This window comes from Odontomachus brunneus, unplaced genomic scaffold (assembly GCF_010583005.1).
Source record: "Odontomachus brunneus isolate Ranch 3 - 2012 unplaced genomic scaffold, Obru_v1 Obru_scaffold_103, whole genome shotgun sequence".
Lineage (NCBI taxonomy): Eukaryota > Metazoa > Arthropoda > Insecta > Hymenoptera > Formicidae > Odontomachus > Odontomachus brunneus.
In genome coordinates this window covers 587,295-606,147 of record NW_022639553.1, presented here as the reverse complement: position 1 = coordinate 606,147, position 18,853 = coordinate 587,295, and the positions used below count along the sequence as shown (strand labels likewise).

The following is an 18,853-nucleotide window of genomic DNA, read 5'->3' as shown; positions in this document are numbered from 1 at the left end:
AGTTCAGCAGTGCAGGAACGAAGAACAAACTTTAGAGATAAGTCTGAGTCCAAGTAAAATAAAAAGAGACAAAATAATAAAAGACAAAAGAGAGAGAGAGTGGGACATTTAAACATCCATTTAAATGTATAGGAGAGTAAAGCATCTCTGGGCACCAGGAGGAAAATAAAGTCTATTTAGATTTCTTTTCTATTCTTTTACTTTATTATTTGTATAATTTATAAGGATTTATATATGATTCATATATAAATATCTACGTGTAAATATAAAAATTAATTATATCTTACGTAAATACATTAAAAATTTATAATATGAATGTTTATAAATTTACAAGAATTAATAAAAATTAATAATAGTACTTTCACATTGAGTAAAATTTATTTTTACAGACGGCAATAATACGATTCATGAATCACCATATCTGGTGTAACATCCTTGACAGATGCACAACCTAAAAGAGATATGAAATAATTAAGTAACTGATGAGACAGAATTTGAGAAATTAATAACATCTGTTGTAACTTGCCAGTCAATGTAAAAGCTAAGTCAATTTCTTTTTTCATAAGTTCGAGAACCTCTTTGGCGCCTTTCTCACCGTCGTATGCCAGACCCCAAAGCATCGGTCTGCCAAAGAATACCTAAAGGATAGAACACAACTGATCAATAACAAAAACATAGATAACGAGGTGTACGCATATACAATATGATCCGAATATTGTCGCAAGCTGTTCGATACATTCGTACCATTTTTGCACCCAGTGCCAAGGCTTTAAACACATCAATACCCTGCCTCACTCCCCCGTCCATATAGACTTCGACCTTATCTCCCACCCCTCTGCTTATTTCCGGCAAAGCTTCGATCTGCAAATATAAATTAACTTAATAATTCGTATTGATCCTCGAATATAAAGTGAATGTTCAATACTGTTTAAAAAATTTCTACTCAGTGTAAATATCAATAACATAACATCAATATTATTATTTCCTACTCAAAAATACACAATATATAACTTGTGTTTCATGTAATTGTTACATTGTTATATAACACTGATATAATCCCAGACAACACAATCTACTGAAAGATGTCGTAAAAGTGTTCTGTCTCTTTTAGATGTCTTTTGGATATTTTTAAGGCGTCCTTTAGTAATTTAGCGCTATCTGAAATGTTATGGTTTATTGGATAAGTCGTTCTAAGTACGAGAACTGAACCTACTGTAGCTGGAACACCGTCTATCTGACGTGCACCATGATTTGACACGATAATACCAGCAACCCCAATTTCCACAGCCAATCGTGCATCTTCAATCGTTAGGATTCCCTTGAGAATAATCGGCAGTGTTGTAATCCTGCAACGAATCAGCTCTAATCATCTTGAAACGACTCGCTCGATGCAATCAACTCCATGATAGATGTTGTTCAGATAAGTCAAGTACGATGACGATGTCAACATGAATACCTTTTGAGCCATTTTATATCTTCCCAAGTAATGGAGGGGTCAAACAATTCGGCGACGTATTTATTAATGGCAGAGCCGTTTTTTGAGGAACTTGTTTGTTGCGACAAATTACCTTCGAAATTCGCAAACCTGAAATGGTATATTTGTTTATAATATTGTAAGAAACTAAAGAGAATTTCGCGAAAAAATTAACTCGATAACATAAAAAGGCATAAATACTTAGGCTAACTAATAGATCGCGAATAAAAACACAGGCGCCTAATACTTGCGAGAGATCTCGCTTTTCAGTGACCGATTATTACAATATCATATATAGAGAAAGAAACAAAAGGAGGACAAGGTCAAAGAGAAAGAAAGTAAGAGATTTGATGTTTCATTGAGTCACTCATAAAGGGCAGAATATAGGAAAAGCATAGGAAGCATTGCACACAAAAGAAAAGATCAGAAGTTTCTTTTAAGCCACTTGACGACTTTGTAAGATCAGTTAAGACTCTTGATTCCATTGCTTGGATTGATGATGTCAGAAGTGAAAAAATGTATGCCAAAAGTTCTTGTGTGCCATTTTCAAATAAAAAGATATTTATTTGAAAAAATACTTCAAATCGTATTTGAGCATGCTTGTAAAATGCTTAAAAAACTCTCCTTTTTACTAGCTAATAGTTAAGTCATATATCTCTTTTTGTCTTTCTCTTTCAAATTAGACAAGGATATTTCACTGTTAGCTTACCAAGAGAGATTGGAAAAATCAACCCTAAATGTCACGTAGCTCTAAAGTGCATAGAGATAAGTGGTCGATATTTTAATACCGCGAAATTCGATTAGCCTCTCTACTTTTACTCATAAATGTCAAATACCTCAGGTGGCTAGGCAAAGCAAAATTATTCTTCACGTCGGCGCGTCTATCACCAAATATCGGCGCATCGACAGTGACGACCAATGCCTTGAAGCCGGAACGTTCAGTGCGTCTAATTAAGTTCAAAGTAACGCTCCTATCGCGATAAATATAGAGTTGGAACCATTTTATGGCATTGGGCGCCGCTTCCGCCACTTCTTCTATGCTGCTCGTCGATATCGTCGACAGTATGAAAATCGTTCCCGCTGTCTGAGCAGCTGCAAATTGACAAAACGGAAATTATTGTTTGTTGAGGCCGTCATGCAAGAATACGACGTCATGAACATTATTGCGTAATTAACGTGAGAATAGCTCGAATAGTCTGACAATGTATGGATGAAATACCTAGCGAGTATGTAGGTTAGTTGTTAAATCTATTGCAAATTTACTCGCATCTCGAATTTGTAAAAATCAATTAATTTCAAGTCTGTTCTTTTCAGTTGACTGCTGAACTGGTGCAATAAGTTAAAGTGAGACAAGTATATGTTTTTTCACTCTAACTTATTGCACCAGTTCAGCAGTACAGCTAAAAAGAACAGACTATTCATTACGTCTCCGTGTTGCGTTTTTTTTTGTTTTTTTTTTCACGTTCCGAAGTTGCTTGGTTATCGAAGTTATCGCTGGCATTGTTGCCTCTTTTCCGATACCGATTGGCTGTGCGTGTGGCCGACTTCGTGTCGCGCCGGGCTATCATCGTGGCGGAGTCGAGTGACAGTTTACGTGCGTATTACGAGAACGGGATTATAACGAGGGAAAATGAGAATAGGAGAAAATAGTAGAGAATGAGAGAGAATAAAGGAGAATTAAGAGAAATTAAGAGAAAATAAGAGAGAATGGGAGAGAATAAAGGAACATGACAACATTTAGCCGTATTAAAATTCGTATATATATGTATATATTTATGTATATGAGACTATAATAATAATTATACATATGAGACTATGTATATTATGTCTATGGTCTCTTTCTACATGTTGGTTTCACTTTTCTGGCCGTTTACGGGGTCCATGTATACTACGTCCATGGTTGTACTCAAATGTGAATGCAGATTACAGGTTTGGGTGAGAGAGACAGGGAGAGACAGGGAAAGACAGAAGAGGCATGGAGTAGCGGGGAGAGATGGGAAGAGGAAGGGAAAGACAAGGAAAGACAAGGAGAGATAAGGAGAGACAGGGAGAGACAGGGAAAGACAGAAGAGGCATGGAGTAGCGGGGAGAGATGGGAAGAGGAAGGGAAAGACAAGGAAAGACAAGGAGAGATAAGGAGAGACAGGGAGAGACAGGGAAAGACAGAAGAGGCATGGAGTAGCGGGGAGAGATGGGAAGAGGAAGGGAAAGACAAGGAAAGACAAGGAGAGATAAGGAGAGACAGGGAGAGACAGAAAAAGACAGGGAGAAAAAGGAAGAGACGGGGAGAGACAGGGAAAGACAGAAGAGGCATGGAGTGGCGGGGAGAGATGGGAAGAGGAAGGGAAAGACAAGGAAAGACAAGGAGAGATAAGGAGAGACAGGAAGAGACAGAAAAAGACAGGGAGAGACAGAAAAAGACAGGGAGAAACAGGAAGAGACGGGGAGAGATAGGAAAGGCAGGAAGAGGCAGGGAGAGACAATGCAGATTACAGGAAAAGACAGGGAGAGAGAGAGAGAGAGACAGGGAGAGATAGGAGAGGCAAGGAGAGACAATGCAGATTACAGGAAGAGACAGGGAGAGAGGGAGAGACAGGGAGAGACAGGGAGAGACAGGAAGAGACAGGGAGAGAGGGAGAGGCAGGGAGAGACGTGGATAGACGGGGTGAGACGGGGAGAGATGGGAAGAGACAGGGAAAGACAGGGAAAGGCAGGGAGAGACAGGGAGAAACAGAGAGAGACGGGGAGAGACAGAGAAAGACAGGGAAAGATAGGGCGAGACAGGGCGAGACAAGGAAAGACAGGGAGAGACAGGAAGAGACAGGAGAGGCACGGAGAGACAGGGAGAGACAATGCAGATTATAGATTTGTGTATGAGTTTTTCGCGACGTAATTAAAGTATAATGAAATATAAAGAAAGGAGATGGAAGGCGCGCACGTAGCGCGCGCTGTGTGCTAGTTATTTAAAACAGTCGTGGCATCGATTACATTGTTACAATATTCGAGCTAATTTTAGACTTGGTTTCTAACCGGTTTTAATCTACATACGATTGCATCACATAGGCTATATGCAACATGCGTAACGATCAACTTGACATTATTGCATTATTCATAACACTTGTAGGTTTCTTGTTGAGAGATGGATATACAAAATATACAAGAAACAAATGCACTTTCCTTCTCGTACACTTTGTCTTTACATTTTATCGTAAATGTAGCTTTCATTAGCCTATATTGGATTTGCAGATTGAAAATAGATAATTGAAGATTGAAACTTGACCAATCGCGACGAAGCGAGCTAAGATAATTAGTTGATTTGTCATTTATAATCTTTAATCTTCACAATCTTCAATCTGCAATACCCAATCAGAAATAACCTTTAAAAAATCGTGAATATCAATAACATGAACGTTGACCAAACATTCGCATTCGTTTGTAGAATGAAGTTGACATTGGCATACGTTGGTCTCATTTTCTGTTATTGTAGAGATACATAAATGCTTGGTCTATATGTCATTGCTTCTTGAATCCTGTCTATATTTTAATATAAGGTAAAAATTCATTGTTGGTATTGTTAAATTTATTACTACCTCAATTATTCTATTACTACTTAGATCCCCTTATAGAAATATCATACTAAGGGTCAGTTTATCCAACCTCTTGCTAAGCTAACTAACAGTTAAATCTTATGTCTGTTTCTACCTAATTTAAAGGAGAAACAAAGACAGACGTATGAGTTAACTGTTAGTTAGCTTAGCAAGAGGTTGGAAAAACCGGCCCTAAGAATCATTGATAATTACTTATTTTCAATATTAAAAATACAATACCGGCCCTAAGAATCATTGATAATTACTTATTTTCAATATTAAAAATACTGGATAATAAATAATTATCAATGATTCTTAGTATGATATTTCTATAAGGGTCTAACACTACAATTGGTACAATTGTACGATGGCGGCTCATAGCGGAGACTTTGGAACTAATTTTCTAAAAATAAGGGGTCTAATGGCTCCTGTATACAGGACATGGAAATACCTGCCGCGCGGCAAGAAGCTATACGATAGCCAATAAACTTTCAGTTTTTATAGAAAAACGGTACATTGATTGGATATCGCATCGGCAATTCTTGCTGCGCGGCAAACGTTTCCACATCTTGGGCTGGTATTCCATTACCGTAATTCCGACAGTTGTCGGATCGGTAGGCGTCGTTGCGCAGTTTTTCCACGGTATAAAAAAGCTGCGCAACGACGCCTACCGATTCGACAACTGTCGAAACCACGGTAACGGAATACCAACCCTGTGCTGGGATTCTGTAACTCGCTATTGGAGTTAATAACAGTTTCGTTATCGTTGCGCAGCTTTTTTATACCGTGGAAAAACTGCGCAACGACGCCTACCGATTCGACAACTGTCGAAACCACGGTAACGGAATACCAACCCTGTGCTGGGATTCTGTAACTCGCTATTGGAGTTAATAACAGTTTCGTTATCGTTGCGCAGCTTTTTTATACCGTGGAAAAACTGCGCAACGACGCCTACCGATTCGACAACTGTCGAAACCACGGTAACGGAATACCAACCCTGTGCTGGGATTCTGTAACTCGCTATTGGAGTTAATAACAGTTTCGTTATCGTTGCGCAGCTTTTTTATACCGTGGAAAAACTGCGCAACGACGCCTACCGATTCGACAACTGTCGAAACCACGGTAACGGAATACCAACCCTGTGCTGGGATTCTGTAACTCGCTATTGGAGTTAATAACAGTTTCGTTATCGTTGCGCAGCTTTTTTATACCGTGGAAAAACTGCGCAACGACGCCTACCGATTCGACAACTGTCGAAACCACGGTAACGGAATACCAACCCTGTGCTGGGATTCTGTAACTCGCTATTGGAGTTAATAACAGTTTCGTTATCGTTGCGCAGCTTTTGTATATCGTAGAAAAGCTGCGTAATGATAACGAAATTGTCGTTAACTCCAATAACGAGTTATAGAATCCCAGTACTGGGTCCTTATTCTTGAAATAGTTGCATATACGTAAGTTTTACTGCGCAGGTTTAATCATACTATAAAATAGATGCGCAATTTAAATTACGTATACGCAAAAATTTCAAGAATAGGGGCTCTGCACTGGAATTCTGTAACTCGTTATTGGAGTTAACAGTTTCGTTATTGTTAACTCCAATAACGAGTTACAGAATAGGGCTACTGGGGCCCTATTCTGTAGGACTACTGGGATACTATTCCGTAACCACTTACCGACAATTGTCAGATCGGTAGACGTCGTTGTGCAGCTTTTTTATACCATAGACGTCTACCGATCCGACAATTGTCGGATAAGTTGTTACGGAATAAGGCCTCTGTGTGCAGAAGCAAAATGATCAACTACTCTTAATTTAAGGTGCGATCCACTAGACAGTGCAAACGCTTTGAAGCATTTATATGTTTCAAAGCAATTATAGCGTTTAATGGATCGCAAGCCGTTATTTCTGCAAAATTAGTTCTGAAGTTTTCGCTACGAACCGCCACCGTACACATTGACCTAGAGAACCTCTAGTATAGAGAATCGCCAACTTGGTCATGTGACCAGCTACTCAGCTACTCTGCGATTGGCTGGCATAAACATGTACGGATTTGGACATTGCGACGCCGATGTAAAACCATATATATATATAAGCATTTATTTGCATTGGCGTCGCAATGTCTAAATCCGTATATATTTATGTCAGCTAATCAGCTGGTCACGTGACCAAGTTGGCGATTCTCTGTACTAGAGGCTTTCTACATTGACCAATCGAAGTAATGATAGATTTAAGATAATCATATTAGAACAATTCAGTAGTGAAAAAACCATTAATATTCATTAAACCTTTTTTAGACATGAATATCAAAGATAGCTGATTGAAAATTGCTTAAACAATCACGACCAGGCGAGCTAAGAAAGAAATTAGTCGAGTCGTTAATTATATTCTTTGATCTTGCTAATCTAGGTTGTATTCCAAAACATCTTTTTCGAGGAAAATTTTACTTTTAAATCTATAGTTCATCTTACATATACTATAGACTTGAGAATAAAATTTTCCGCGGAAAGGAATGTAACCCTACAATATAAGATAATATCTAATCAGAGACGGATTTGAAAAATTCAAAAGTTTGAAAATCAAAATGAATCTCCATTACACCACAATAGAAATAATGAACACGGCGCCAAATGGAGCATTGTGCAGCAAGGATCGTTTGAGAATTTCCGACAGAAAATATCGCCCTGTTACGGTAAGTGCGTTTGGACTAATAAACGCTTCGTACAATCGTCTAATTATCGCAGCCTTATTTAGCGCGCTTATTATATCATTATTGATGTTAAACGGCCGGAACCGTTACGTTTGTACAGGTGCAAAAACGCATGTGAGATCGTGCGGTTAGAACCGACGATAGAGAGAACAAGTTCTTTGAAAGGATCCCTCCCGGCCCGTTTAGTCTCAGTTAACGCGTGACAGTCGCGCGTGTCGTTTGTATTGTGTCCGCACTCGTGTGTACATATCGTACTCTAGCAATTATCGCGTTTTGTGACGCGATAAACAGAAATAAGTAAAAAATTATTCACTTCCTTCACGAGACGTGTGACAAATGACGTTGTCATATCGTTATCATGCAGTGTGCCCGCCGTGCACGCAATGGATGACGCAAAGTGAGGTTAAGTCCTGAGAGTACCGGGCACCCCGCGACATGACTCTCGCACAAAGAAGATGAGGCGAAACGTCATCAGCTTGATCAAATTCTTCTTCCTGGCGGCCTTCACGGTGTTCCTCACCGTCGTGGTATTTCGTTACATGCGGACGCCGCCTAACCGTCAACTCTCGACGTCGCTCGACGCCTTGATCGCGGCGGTCGCCGTCGGCCGCAGGACTCCCGGAGACAGCAACCGGGAGAACGACGAGCGTCCGGATCAGGTATTTACCAGCCGGAATCAAGAGAGAGATCTACGTGATATCCTTGGACTCAATTGTCCGTCACGGTAGCTTGAGCATCGCGCGTCAACAGAGAGTAGAAATCGGTGGTAACGTTTCGTTGATTTCGATTTTCTCTGACGCGCTCGCACATCGATTGTCGAGTACGAGGGAGAGTATTGAAACCGGTTTTAAATTCGCGAGCTGTAATTTTCTGTAGTGTGGAAATGCGCGAGAGCGAGAATCCTCGCGTCGATCGACGGACGTTTACACGCACGCATGAATCGCGAGGATCATTTTCGCATGTTATGATTTTGGAATCTGTTGTTATCGTGTACCGATTATGATGCGTTTTGATCGGTGTGCATCTTGGAAACCTATTTTCTTTGTATGCAGTGATTAACACAAACGAGTTCTCATCTCGGTCTCTCTCGCATTCCTAGTGATCAGGAGCGTACGAAAGCGATTGTATATCCAGATGATTTAGTTCTCTCTTTAATTGTACAGATTTTGTTGATCTTTAACTTTGTAATATAATGGTCTAGTTTTAGTTATCTAAATTCTTAGTTGTTTGAAAAAAGTAATTGTAATTTTGATGAGAAGAAAATATGGAATTATATATTGTAAAAGATTCTTACTTTATGTGTATAAGTATGCTTAAGTAATGGAAAATTAGTTTTCTTTTCAACAAGATTCATGAAATTTTCTTTCTTATTGCTGATTCCAACATATTTTATAGTAGATTTAGTTACATACAGATTTTAATTATTGATATTTAATGTAATGCAATAGTTTTGAGTTTTGATATTCTTGGTTGTTTTAAAAAATAATTATAATTTTGATAAAAGAGTATGAAATTACTCATTGGAGCAATATATACATTGTTTATAGTATATTGGAGTAAATTCATATTTTATGCCTGTAAATGTACTTATATAATGGAAAATAAAAGTCTTCCTTATAACAAGACTTGTGAAACTTTATTTGCTATTGCTAATTTTAACATATTCTATAGGACATGGATGACAAAATCGATTGGCATGACTACAAGAAGATTGAAGCAGAGAGTAAGCAAACTGGAATGGGGGAGCATGGCAGACCAGCCTTCCTCTCCCCATCTCTCGACTCACTGAAGGAAAAATTATACCAAGTAAATGGATTCAACGCTGCTCTCAGCGACGAGATCTCCGTAAATCGATCAGTGCCTGATATTCGTCATGCAGACTGCAGAAAGAAGAAATACTTGAGAAACCTAGATCCTGTTTCTGTAATAGTGTCTTTCCATAACGAGCATTTCAGCACATTGCTGCGGACTTGCTGGAGCGTGATCAATCGCTCACCGCCTTCTCTCCTGGAGGAGATAATACTGGTCGACGATGCCAGTACGAAGGTGGAATTGAAGAAGAAGTTGGACGACTACGTCGCCAAGAACTTGCCAAAAGTAACGATTGTACGATTACCAAAACGTTCGGGATTAATTAGAGGCCGATTGGCGGGCGCAAAGAAAGCCAGAGCTAACGTGCTAGTATTCCTCGATTCGCACAGCGAGGCTAATGTGAACTGGTTGCCACCGCTGTTGGAACCTATCGCGCAAGACTACAAAACCTGTGTTTGTCCGTTCATCGACGTGATAGCTTATGAGACCTTCGAGTACAGAGCGCAGGACGAAGGCGCACGTGGCGCATTCGACTGGGAATTGTATTACAAGCGGCTTCCACTGCTTCCAGAAGACCTGAAGAGACCCGCGGAACCCTTCAAGAGTCCCATAATGGCGGGTGGTCTGTTCGCTATCAGTACCAAGTTCTTTTGGGAACTTGGCGGTTACGATCCGGGCTTGGACATATGGGGTGGCGAACAATACGAGCTGTCTTTCAAGATCTGGCAGTGCGGCGGACAGATGTATGACGCACCGTGCTCTAGAGTCGGTCACATTTACCGCAAGTTCCCGCCATTCCCCAATCCCGGCCGTGGCGACTTTCTCGGGAAGAATTACAAGAGAGTTGCCGAGGTATGGATGGACGAGTACGCGGAATACATCTACAAGAGACGGCCACACATGCGCGCATTGGACCCCGGAGATCTGTCAGAGCAGAAGAACCTGCGTGTGAAATTGCACTGTAAGCCGTTCAACTGGTTCATAGAGAACATAGCCTTCGATCTCGTGGAGGTTTACCCGCCGATTGAGCCAGACGACTTTGCCTCCGGCGAGATCAGGAACATGGGTGCGACAGATCTCTGTCTGGACTCCAAGAAGCGGAAGAGGGACGAGCTGGTTGTCGTGGACACCTGCATTAAAGACAATCCGAGAGTGTTCGGGGAGCAGGAGTTCCGGCTGACCTGGCATAAAGATATCAGGCCGAAGGATCGCACAGATTGCTTGGATGTGTCGAGAGGCGAGGAGAAGGCGCCAGTAAGCCTATATCCTTGCCATGGGAAACAGGGCAATCAGTTGTGGCGTTACGACGTCGAGAAGCAGTGGCTGATGCACGGTTACTCGTCCAGATGTCTGGATACCGATCCGGGTAGCAGGAAAGTCTATGTGACTGCTTGCGACAAATCTTCGGCCACCCAGAAATGGCGAATAGAGCAGGTCAACATGAAGGCCATTAACAATTGGGAGAACATAGGACCCAAGCTCAAGTGAGAGAAAAGAACCTCTTCCCTCATACTGCCATAAAGTTTCATAAGTAGATTTCTCGCGTTGGGTTCCTACTTGTCTAGAAATCTAAGAACAATTCATTTATATATGTATATTCCTAGTTACTAGTCATCGCAAATTCTCCATTTGGACAATATACCGCACCTGTATTAGCAATCGATGACGAGAAAAAAAAAAGAGAGAGAAAGAATCGACCATCGCGTAAATCATTTTGCACGTAGAGTAAGGCAAGATTTTGGTTCCTTGGCAATACGGATGGGAGAGCTAGTGTCTTCGTATCGGTACGCTTATGTCTCCACTATACATATCGCATAAGCGCTCTATCGTGCCTTACATTACATAGCCACATTTAGAAGTACGATATACGAATCGTATATCGTACAATTTTAACACACACACACACACACACATACATACATATATATATATTATATATATATATATATATATATATATTATATATATATATATATATATATATATATATATATATATATATATATATATATATAATGTTTATTTCTTCGCTCAAATTAATATTACGACACACATCAGCATTATATCCTTTTAATATATATCTCGTATTAAGCAGGACTGATATTTCATTTACATTATAGTATAAGTCGTTGCAATAAAATCAAGCAGAGTATTAGATGCTCTGCTGAGAAATCGCGCAAGTGCGATTATATAATACTTACAAAGATTCATTCCATTATTATTAATTCATGTAACATGAACGATTGTTTAACTGTATAAACAAATATTACGAGCGGATTAATGCAATCAGAAAACACACGAAATTATTTTTCGGTTTTGATGCATCGTCATGAGCAGATTGCAGAATAACTTAAAACATATGTGGTATACATTTTGTTCTCGACAACAGCGTTATAAAATAGATTAAAACATAGTAACATCTGCCTTGGTATTGAAGAAATTAGATAGAAAAAAATAGTGATATAGATTGTCGGGAAAAATACAAATAAATTACCTATTCCCCGCGATTATTACACATTATTTTGCAATGTGTCCACATGTGATCGATATCGATTGAAACGCATTTAGACAACAAATCAGAGCTGTTTGAAATGTCTATTCGATACATCTATCGGTGTATTCGCTTATGTTAGTGCTTGTGCACGGATCTTTAATAAATACAGCATGGTGAGCGAACATCAGAAAGGAATTGTTAACTGTCTGTGATCGTTGGTGTCTGGACTAATCTTTGATTATTATGACTATTTTTATAACGACTATTTATGTATGATTTAATAAACGTTTGTATTGAACACCCTTATATATCCAAATAAATGCAAGTCCCGAAACCTTGACAGTAAATCATATACGACAAAGTTGTAGCATCAATCAACCAACAACACTCCTCACCGCATGTTATGTTCATCTTTCGCGGCAATATTTCAGGAATATTTTAAACTAAATGTTCACTTACCTCTTGCACTAGCGCATTCCCCATCGGGGTGTGCCATGCGTTGCATTGCGGTGGGTGCAACTCCCAAAGGCATTGAAACTTTCTGACCGAGCACTGTCGTGCTTATATCCCTCTTGGACACGTCCCGCAAAAATCTGGGACGTATTCTGTATCTGCGAGAATACAATGAAGAATTAGAACAATCGTGCAACAATTGATCAACAAATGATTATATCGTTGTAAAACAAATTGCGACAAAACTTGTATGAAAGTGTATACACATTTTCCAAAACCGCCAAGTACTTCAACTTAGTTTTTGCAACTGTAGTTTTAACTAGATGGACTGTGTAAACGATTGTATTTGTGCAACAAAAACGTTCACAAAAAAATTGCACGTACAACGCCATCACGCTCAATATACACTTGGTATCGGTCGAGATTAGCGTTCGATTTTAATTATTTCGAGAAGAAATTTGTGAATTTACTTGTTAAACGCCTCCTTGTTTAATTTTACACTGTACTCCGCCCCCGCGCCGCTTTTATAGTAATCTCTCACAGAAGTAGGCAAATGTTTCAGAGCATGTTCCTCGTAGTCTTCGACACACACGTACGCTGTCATTTTCGGATTGTTTTAGCAAACTAGTAAATCTGAAAATTAATGAATTTATTTTATCACAAATTAGAAAATTTAACGAAACAATTAAGGCTCCTTTACAATTAATGTGAATAACAAAGCCAGTGTAAGATCTCACTTCTAAAAGGTTTCAAAAAAATTTCTCCAAGAATTCTTGCTTTTCACAAAGAAGGTATGTTTCTTCTTTAAAAAAACTCTAGTGTGAGTTCTTCAATTTTCAAAAGACGACTAAAATCCCAGGTAGCAAGGTGATGTCTAAAGACGTCATTAAAATGTCATTAAGACGTCATACACGTCTTAATGACATCGTAATGACATCATTGACGTCTTTATAATGTCGACATTGCTACCTGAGATGTGTGGACAACTCTTGTGAAAATTCGTATAAATGCTCCTTTTTCACTTTTATTCTCACGACTGAGTGAGTTTCGCAATTAAAATCTTACATTGGCTCTTATTAGCTTCTTTTTATGGTGAAATCAGAAAGATATTAATTGGTGAATTGCGATCTGTAGCAAAAGTAACATTTCATCGTGTTTTTCTTTCGTAAATGGATTATAGCGAAAATTTCTGCATTAATGCCAAGCGCTCGTGTCTTTCAATTTATAACTCGCAATCGATATAATGCGATTTTGCTCATGAGTATTATATCTAACGATAAAGTAATGTTAGATAGTGTAATAATAATCTTATCTATGCATTATTGCATGATCGAAATTATATGATATTATCTTATTATTTTGTTATTATTATTATGATTGCATAATGCGTTATCGCTTATGCGCGGAAAGAATGAAAGTCAAGGCGCGCATGTATGCGATAATGACGCGCGAGATATAATGACTATTTTTAAATAAAGTATAGAAACGTTGTAGCTGTTGAACGATAATTACGATGGCTCGGCTACGGTTAAAGGGTACATAGCTTCACATTTAGCGCACTAAATTAATAAAGTCAAAGCAGGCGACTTATAATTTTGCGAACAGTCGAAATGCTTTGCGCTGTTTACTTTCTCTTATACAATTGTTCTAATGCTCACAGGATGTTGCCGCAAATTTATCGAAATATAATATACAGTGCACTCGGTTTCGAAACAGTTTCAACACTTTCCTCGATGCAACGCGCAGTCAATATCTAATGAAAGAACTTGCCCAGTAAGCAAGGAACATTAAATTAACGTTTAGAAACGTTGACTTCATGTGCATTGTTTGGACATTTTTTAATAATATTGCATTTATATTTTTCACGTTATTTTGCGATATGATTTTTCTGAATGTTGTTTAAACATTCTAAAAACATTACAAAAAATATATTTTTCAAATGTTATTTTAACATTTATTTGAGATCAATGCAACATCTTAAAAATATTTCTGACGATTAAAACGTTATGGCAACCCTATTTTAACATTATTGAAACTTCCAAATCGCGGTCAAAGTATGTTCATAATAATGTTCAATACAATATTAAAAACTACATATTTGACAATATTACAGGTTCTTGAATATCATTGTAGTAACGTTATATTAATGATTTCTTGCTTTCTGGATATCCTTTAAAAATTATTAAAAAACAAGTTCTATTAGACCTCAACTGCATCTTAAACTACTTTGAGAAGAAAATTGTTCAAACGATGTTGAAATTAAGTATATACGGCGATATTGATAGTGATAACGTCAACATAGTAATCGATAGGATATCTTGTTTGCTCTATTACGAAAACTTTGCCGACAAGGTTATAAACTGACGAAGCTTACCGCTTGAATTACTCGCTGACTTCATTCGCTCATTTAAATCGTCAACAGACAACTGACTGTCTTGAAGCAGAATTCTGTAGATAAGACAGTGGTGATTAAAGATGTACCTCGGTTCTGCTCAGTTGTAACTGATAAAACTATTTCAACTTCTGTTTGAAATATCACTAAACTAATATCTGTTTTTGTTCAAAAACACTGTGCATAAATACATCGATTATCTTCTTTGCTTATTAAGAATTAATGGTAACTCTCATTAAGTCTTTCACATATTGAAAAAATAAATAAATTTTAGCAAATTATATGTTCTCATATACACACAAAGCAACAAGTTACAGCGATAGTGATTATGGAAAATTGAAAAGTCGAGATCTCGCGTTTAAAAAGTAATAATGAAGCTTACTGTCCAAATTGATCACTGTCTTCATCCACTCATCTCGATTATCCACAGACGACTGACTGTCTTGAAGCAGAATTTCGCGAATAAGAGAGTGACAATCAAGAGTGTATCTCAATTAGGTTATTTTTAGTCGTGCAACTGATAAAACTTTTAATTTAAGGTCTACTTGTGTAAAAGTGCGTTATGTTTGAATACATTGATTATCTTCTGCCACTGTCGAGTATAACTTGATAACGACGATCAATAAGCCTTTCACGAATAGAAAGAACCAGAAGTAATTTTGACAAATCATATATTCTCGTTTCAGTGAGTATTCTGGGAGCGTCCCGATTGCCCACAGTACGATTGCACACAAACCAATCGATGATAAGAATTATCTAGTGAATTACCAGATCGAACCAATCATTACAATTTGTGGTCAATCGTACTGTCGGCAATCGGGACCCTCCCGAGAATTCTTCTCAAAGAATTGAAAGCTGATAGTAAAGCGTTTTTAAGGGGGCATACACCTAGATGGATCAAAACGAAGTCTAATTTTGCGAATTTTTTGTGGAAAAACGGATAGAGATAGAGAAATCGGGTTTATTCCATTGTAAAGATGATACTTTTCCCTATTTACCATTACCATGTTTATTAAAATATAAAATGGAGGCACTATTCAAATTTCCATGCGTCATGTTTTCTGAAACAGGATTTGCTATGACCATTGCTGCTCGCACAGGACTCATCTGAAAGCAAAATGTCACAAGTATTATAAAATTTAAACATAGATCTTATGCTTGACGTAGTTTTTCAAAATATTATATTTAAATAAAATGGCAGCTGGTCAAAGTTAACATAACGATTTTTCTCAAAAAATGTTCGTTTTTAGCTACGAAAAAAAATTAAGCATCGTAGGAAAAAAATCCTACGTCAACGTTGCTAGTTTTCAGTATATAGAAAAAATGTGTAAAATTGCAAATCGATCGATCGAGCCGTTTTCAAGATACAATGGTCACGCGTTTTGAAAACTACGTTTTGAGAAAAACGCGTTTAAAGTTTTACATTCAGTTTACACTACAAAAACAAAAGTTTTTTTACACTTACACTGAATTGTCTACTCCAGGATCATAAAGCAAACCTTCTACCGAAGTGGCTGCTTCTAGAAAATCGCTTTAGTGTTATCGGCGACGTATTTCCTCTCCTCCTTTGTGTTGTTTAGTGCACGCACCTGTCTGTAGTATGCGGTCCTCGTCTTCTGCAGCGACATATACATGTGCAAGGCCTACCTGCACTTGCATTTCTTGAAGAGTTTGTAACAATGCTCGTGCACCTTCATTAAATATGTCGTAATATAAGTAGCTAATTTCACAGTTATAGCGTCACTGTACATAGTTACCCAACCGTTCGTGTTTTGAAATCCAACTCTGAGGCTTGCTACTGGTAAATACAATGAATAGAAAAAGACCCTTTTTTGACCTGCATGAATTTGAACGGTTCTGTCGCAAATGCATCTACCTGTTGTCTTCAACGCGCTCGAACCTATTCATCTATAGTTATGTGTAACTCCTCTATTTTCCGCTGAATTGATTTAGACTCGATTTACAATAGATAGAGTAAGGAGTAGGAGTAGGAGTAAGACGAAATGGAAATAATTATTTCGCTTACTCCCTTACTCCAATAAAAGTTTATACATCACATGGAGTAAGCCTGAATTAAGTAGTAAGTGCTGAAGTAAGGAGCTGGAGTAAAGGAGTAAGCGAAATAAATTATTCTCATTTCGTTTTACTCCTACTCCTGCTCCATCTATTGTAGATCGGGCCTTATAACAACGTTAACAAAAACGTTCTTAAGACATTATACTTTAAAAATATGTAAAAAAAATCGATTTTTTCATCACCTCTTGGTATATATGCCTCCTTAAGTCTTTGAGTCAAAAGTGCTTTGCGCTTTGCGCAAATTCCAATGTTTCAATAGTAGTTTAAATTTAGACTTAGGTTCACATCTAATATACTATGAAAATAAGAAATTATGTAAATTTAAACTACTGATAAAAAATCGACTCCAAGACTTCTACAGCGGAGAAATCTGAGGAGACGGGTCAGTGTGCGTGAAGGGAAGAAGAGAAAGAAGAGAACAAGCTCGTCTGTTTAAACTGTACTTTATTACATTCTGTTAGAAATAATACACAAAAGATTTCGGAGGCGGCAGAGGTCTCCTTACTGCGGAAACACGCAGGACGTGTGGGTGTCGCCCGTGTTCGTAAGTGAAAGCCCCCCGCAAAAATTGGCAAACCGTCGCCCGCAACCCCCCGTACATATGTGTGTGTGTGTGTGTATACATATTTTTATACGTGTGTATTGCGTACATGAGTGTGTATGTGTATGTGTGTGGTGCGTTCTCTTCTCTCTAGTTCAAGTCATCCAGCGACCGCGCGCGCACGCCAGCACGTTGCATCTAATTAAGAGAATATACAATCTTAATAATTATACTTATATTATATTTATATATATAATATGTATATCGAAAGAGTCTGCGAGGGACCATAAATAATCGCGCGGGTCGGCGGTGTGGAAGGGTCGCAGGATCGGTTGGCGAGTTGGTTACGAGTCCGACGAGTTGTAAATGAAACAAATGCCTGCATAAATGCGCCATTTAAACGGATATGTAGCGCGTAGGGCGACCTGAGCGCTCTTGTATCTTCTTCTTTTTTTTATCGTTTTCTCCTGCTTTTTTTTTCTACTTGGGTGCCAGTATCGACGATAAATCTCGTCGTCCTCTCGTCTCCCCTTTCCCTTACGCGAATTCAAAAGACCCCGGCAAGACGTATGAAGAACCGAAGAAACTTCCCGCGCTCTCAGATTGATCAAGATTTCGCGCGTTCTTTGAAGCGCGTTGATTTCTCGGCGCGTCTTTCGGATTTTCGCTCTTCTCGGAGCGTTCGAGCCTCGTTTCCTCGCGATTGAGAATCCGGGAAGTGCTCGAGGACGAGAGCATGAGCGAGAATTTTACGTAAGCCTCGTAGTTTCTTCATCCGGAACGCGTATAACGCTCGTCGTTGTGTTTCATCGCGAAATAGCTGATGATTCGTGACGAAGAACAAGGAGGATCCTGAGCGAAGACGTCGTGAGCGCGCGCTTACTCGATCATCCGTAAGCATCTTAAACGACGTTTACCTGCTATCTCAATTGTTGCATGTTCAATTTTCCTTAAACGATGTTCGCGATTACTATAGCGGTAAATTACGATCCGGTTATTATCTTCGAATGTATGATGTAGAAAAGGATTTCAAATCTCTGACTTTCACGACATTCTTTCCAACTCCTCCTCCAAGTCCATCGCGAAGAATCGCTTTGGGAAGTCCTGTAGTTTTCCCGTGTTTTTGTTGACATTACAGCATCAAACAGCGAGAAAATTTCGCGTCGGGACGCGTGTCCCATTTTCGCCCGCGGTTTTTTGTTACGGCAGGTTCGACGATCGAGTCAAAATTGCGCCACGTGCAAAACACAGATCTCTTTTTCTCTCAACATTTATCAGACTTCATATTCTTCTCACTCTTCCCCATGTATGTGTGC

General features: G+C 38.7%; 2 protein-coding genes across 2 annotated transcripts; one reads left to right on the top strand and one right to left on the bottom strand.

Moving 5' to 3' along the window:
- Positions 1-295: 295 nt before the first annotated feature.
- LOC116848964 (hydroxyacid oxidase 1) lies at positions 296-15,562 on the bottom strand. The gene is made up of 10 exons (XM_032825636.1): positions 15,303-15,562; positions 14,903-14,976; positions 12,999-13,161; positions 12,535-12,686; positions 2,311-2,566; positions 1,457-1,585; positions 1,214-1,346; positions 745-861; positions 527-638; positions 296-451 (listed from the first exon to the last, which is right to left on the bottom strand). Exons 3-10 carry the CDS (start codon positions 13,130-13,132, stop codon positions 384-386), a joined length of 1,101 nt encoding a protein of 366 aa, XP_032681527.1. The 5' UTR covers positions 13,133-13,161; positions 14,903-14,976; positions 15,303-15,562; the 3' UTR covers positions 296-383.
- Positions 7,929-12,427, top strand: LOC116848963 (N-acetylgalactosaminyltransferase 6-like). Its single transcript, XM_032825635.1, has 2 exons — positions 7,929-8,428; positions 9,441-12,427. Exons 1-2 carry the CDS (start codon positions 8,225-8,227, stop codon positions 11,067-11,069), a joined length of 1,833 nt encoding a protein of 610 aa, XP_032681526.1. The 5' UTR covers positions 7,929-8,224; the 3' UTR covers positions 11,070-12,427.
- Positions 15,563-18,853: the final 3,291 nt, after the last annotated feature.

Coding starts and splice junctions, on each gene's coding strand:
- LOC116848963 (XM_032825635.1), top strand. CDS start 8,225: ATGAGGCGAAACGTCATCAGCTTGATCAAATTCTTCTTCCTGGCGGCC. Junction 8,429..9,440: donor ACGACGAGCGTCCGGATCAG/GTATTTACCAGC, acceptor CATATTCTATAG/GACATGGATGACAAAATCGA.
- LOC116848964 (XM_032825636.1), bottom strand. CDS start 13,132: ATGACAGCGTACGTGTGTGTCGAAGACTACGAGGAACATGCTCTGAAA. Junction 12,687..12,998: donor AACAAGGAGGCGTTTAACAA/GTAAATTCACAA, acceptor GTATTCTCGCAG/ATACAGAATACGTCCCAGAT. Junction 1,586..2,310: donor GCTTTGCCTAGCCACCTGAG/GTATTTGACATT, acceptor ATACCATTTCAG/GTTTGCGAATTTCGAAGGTA.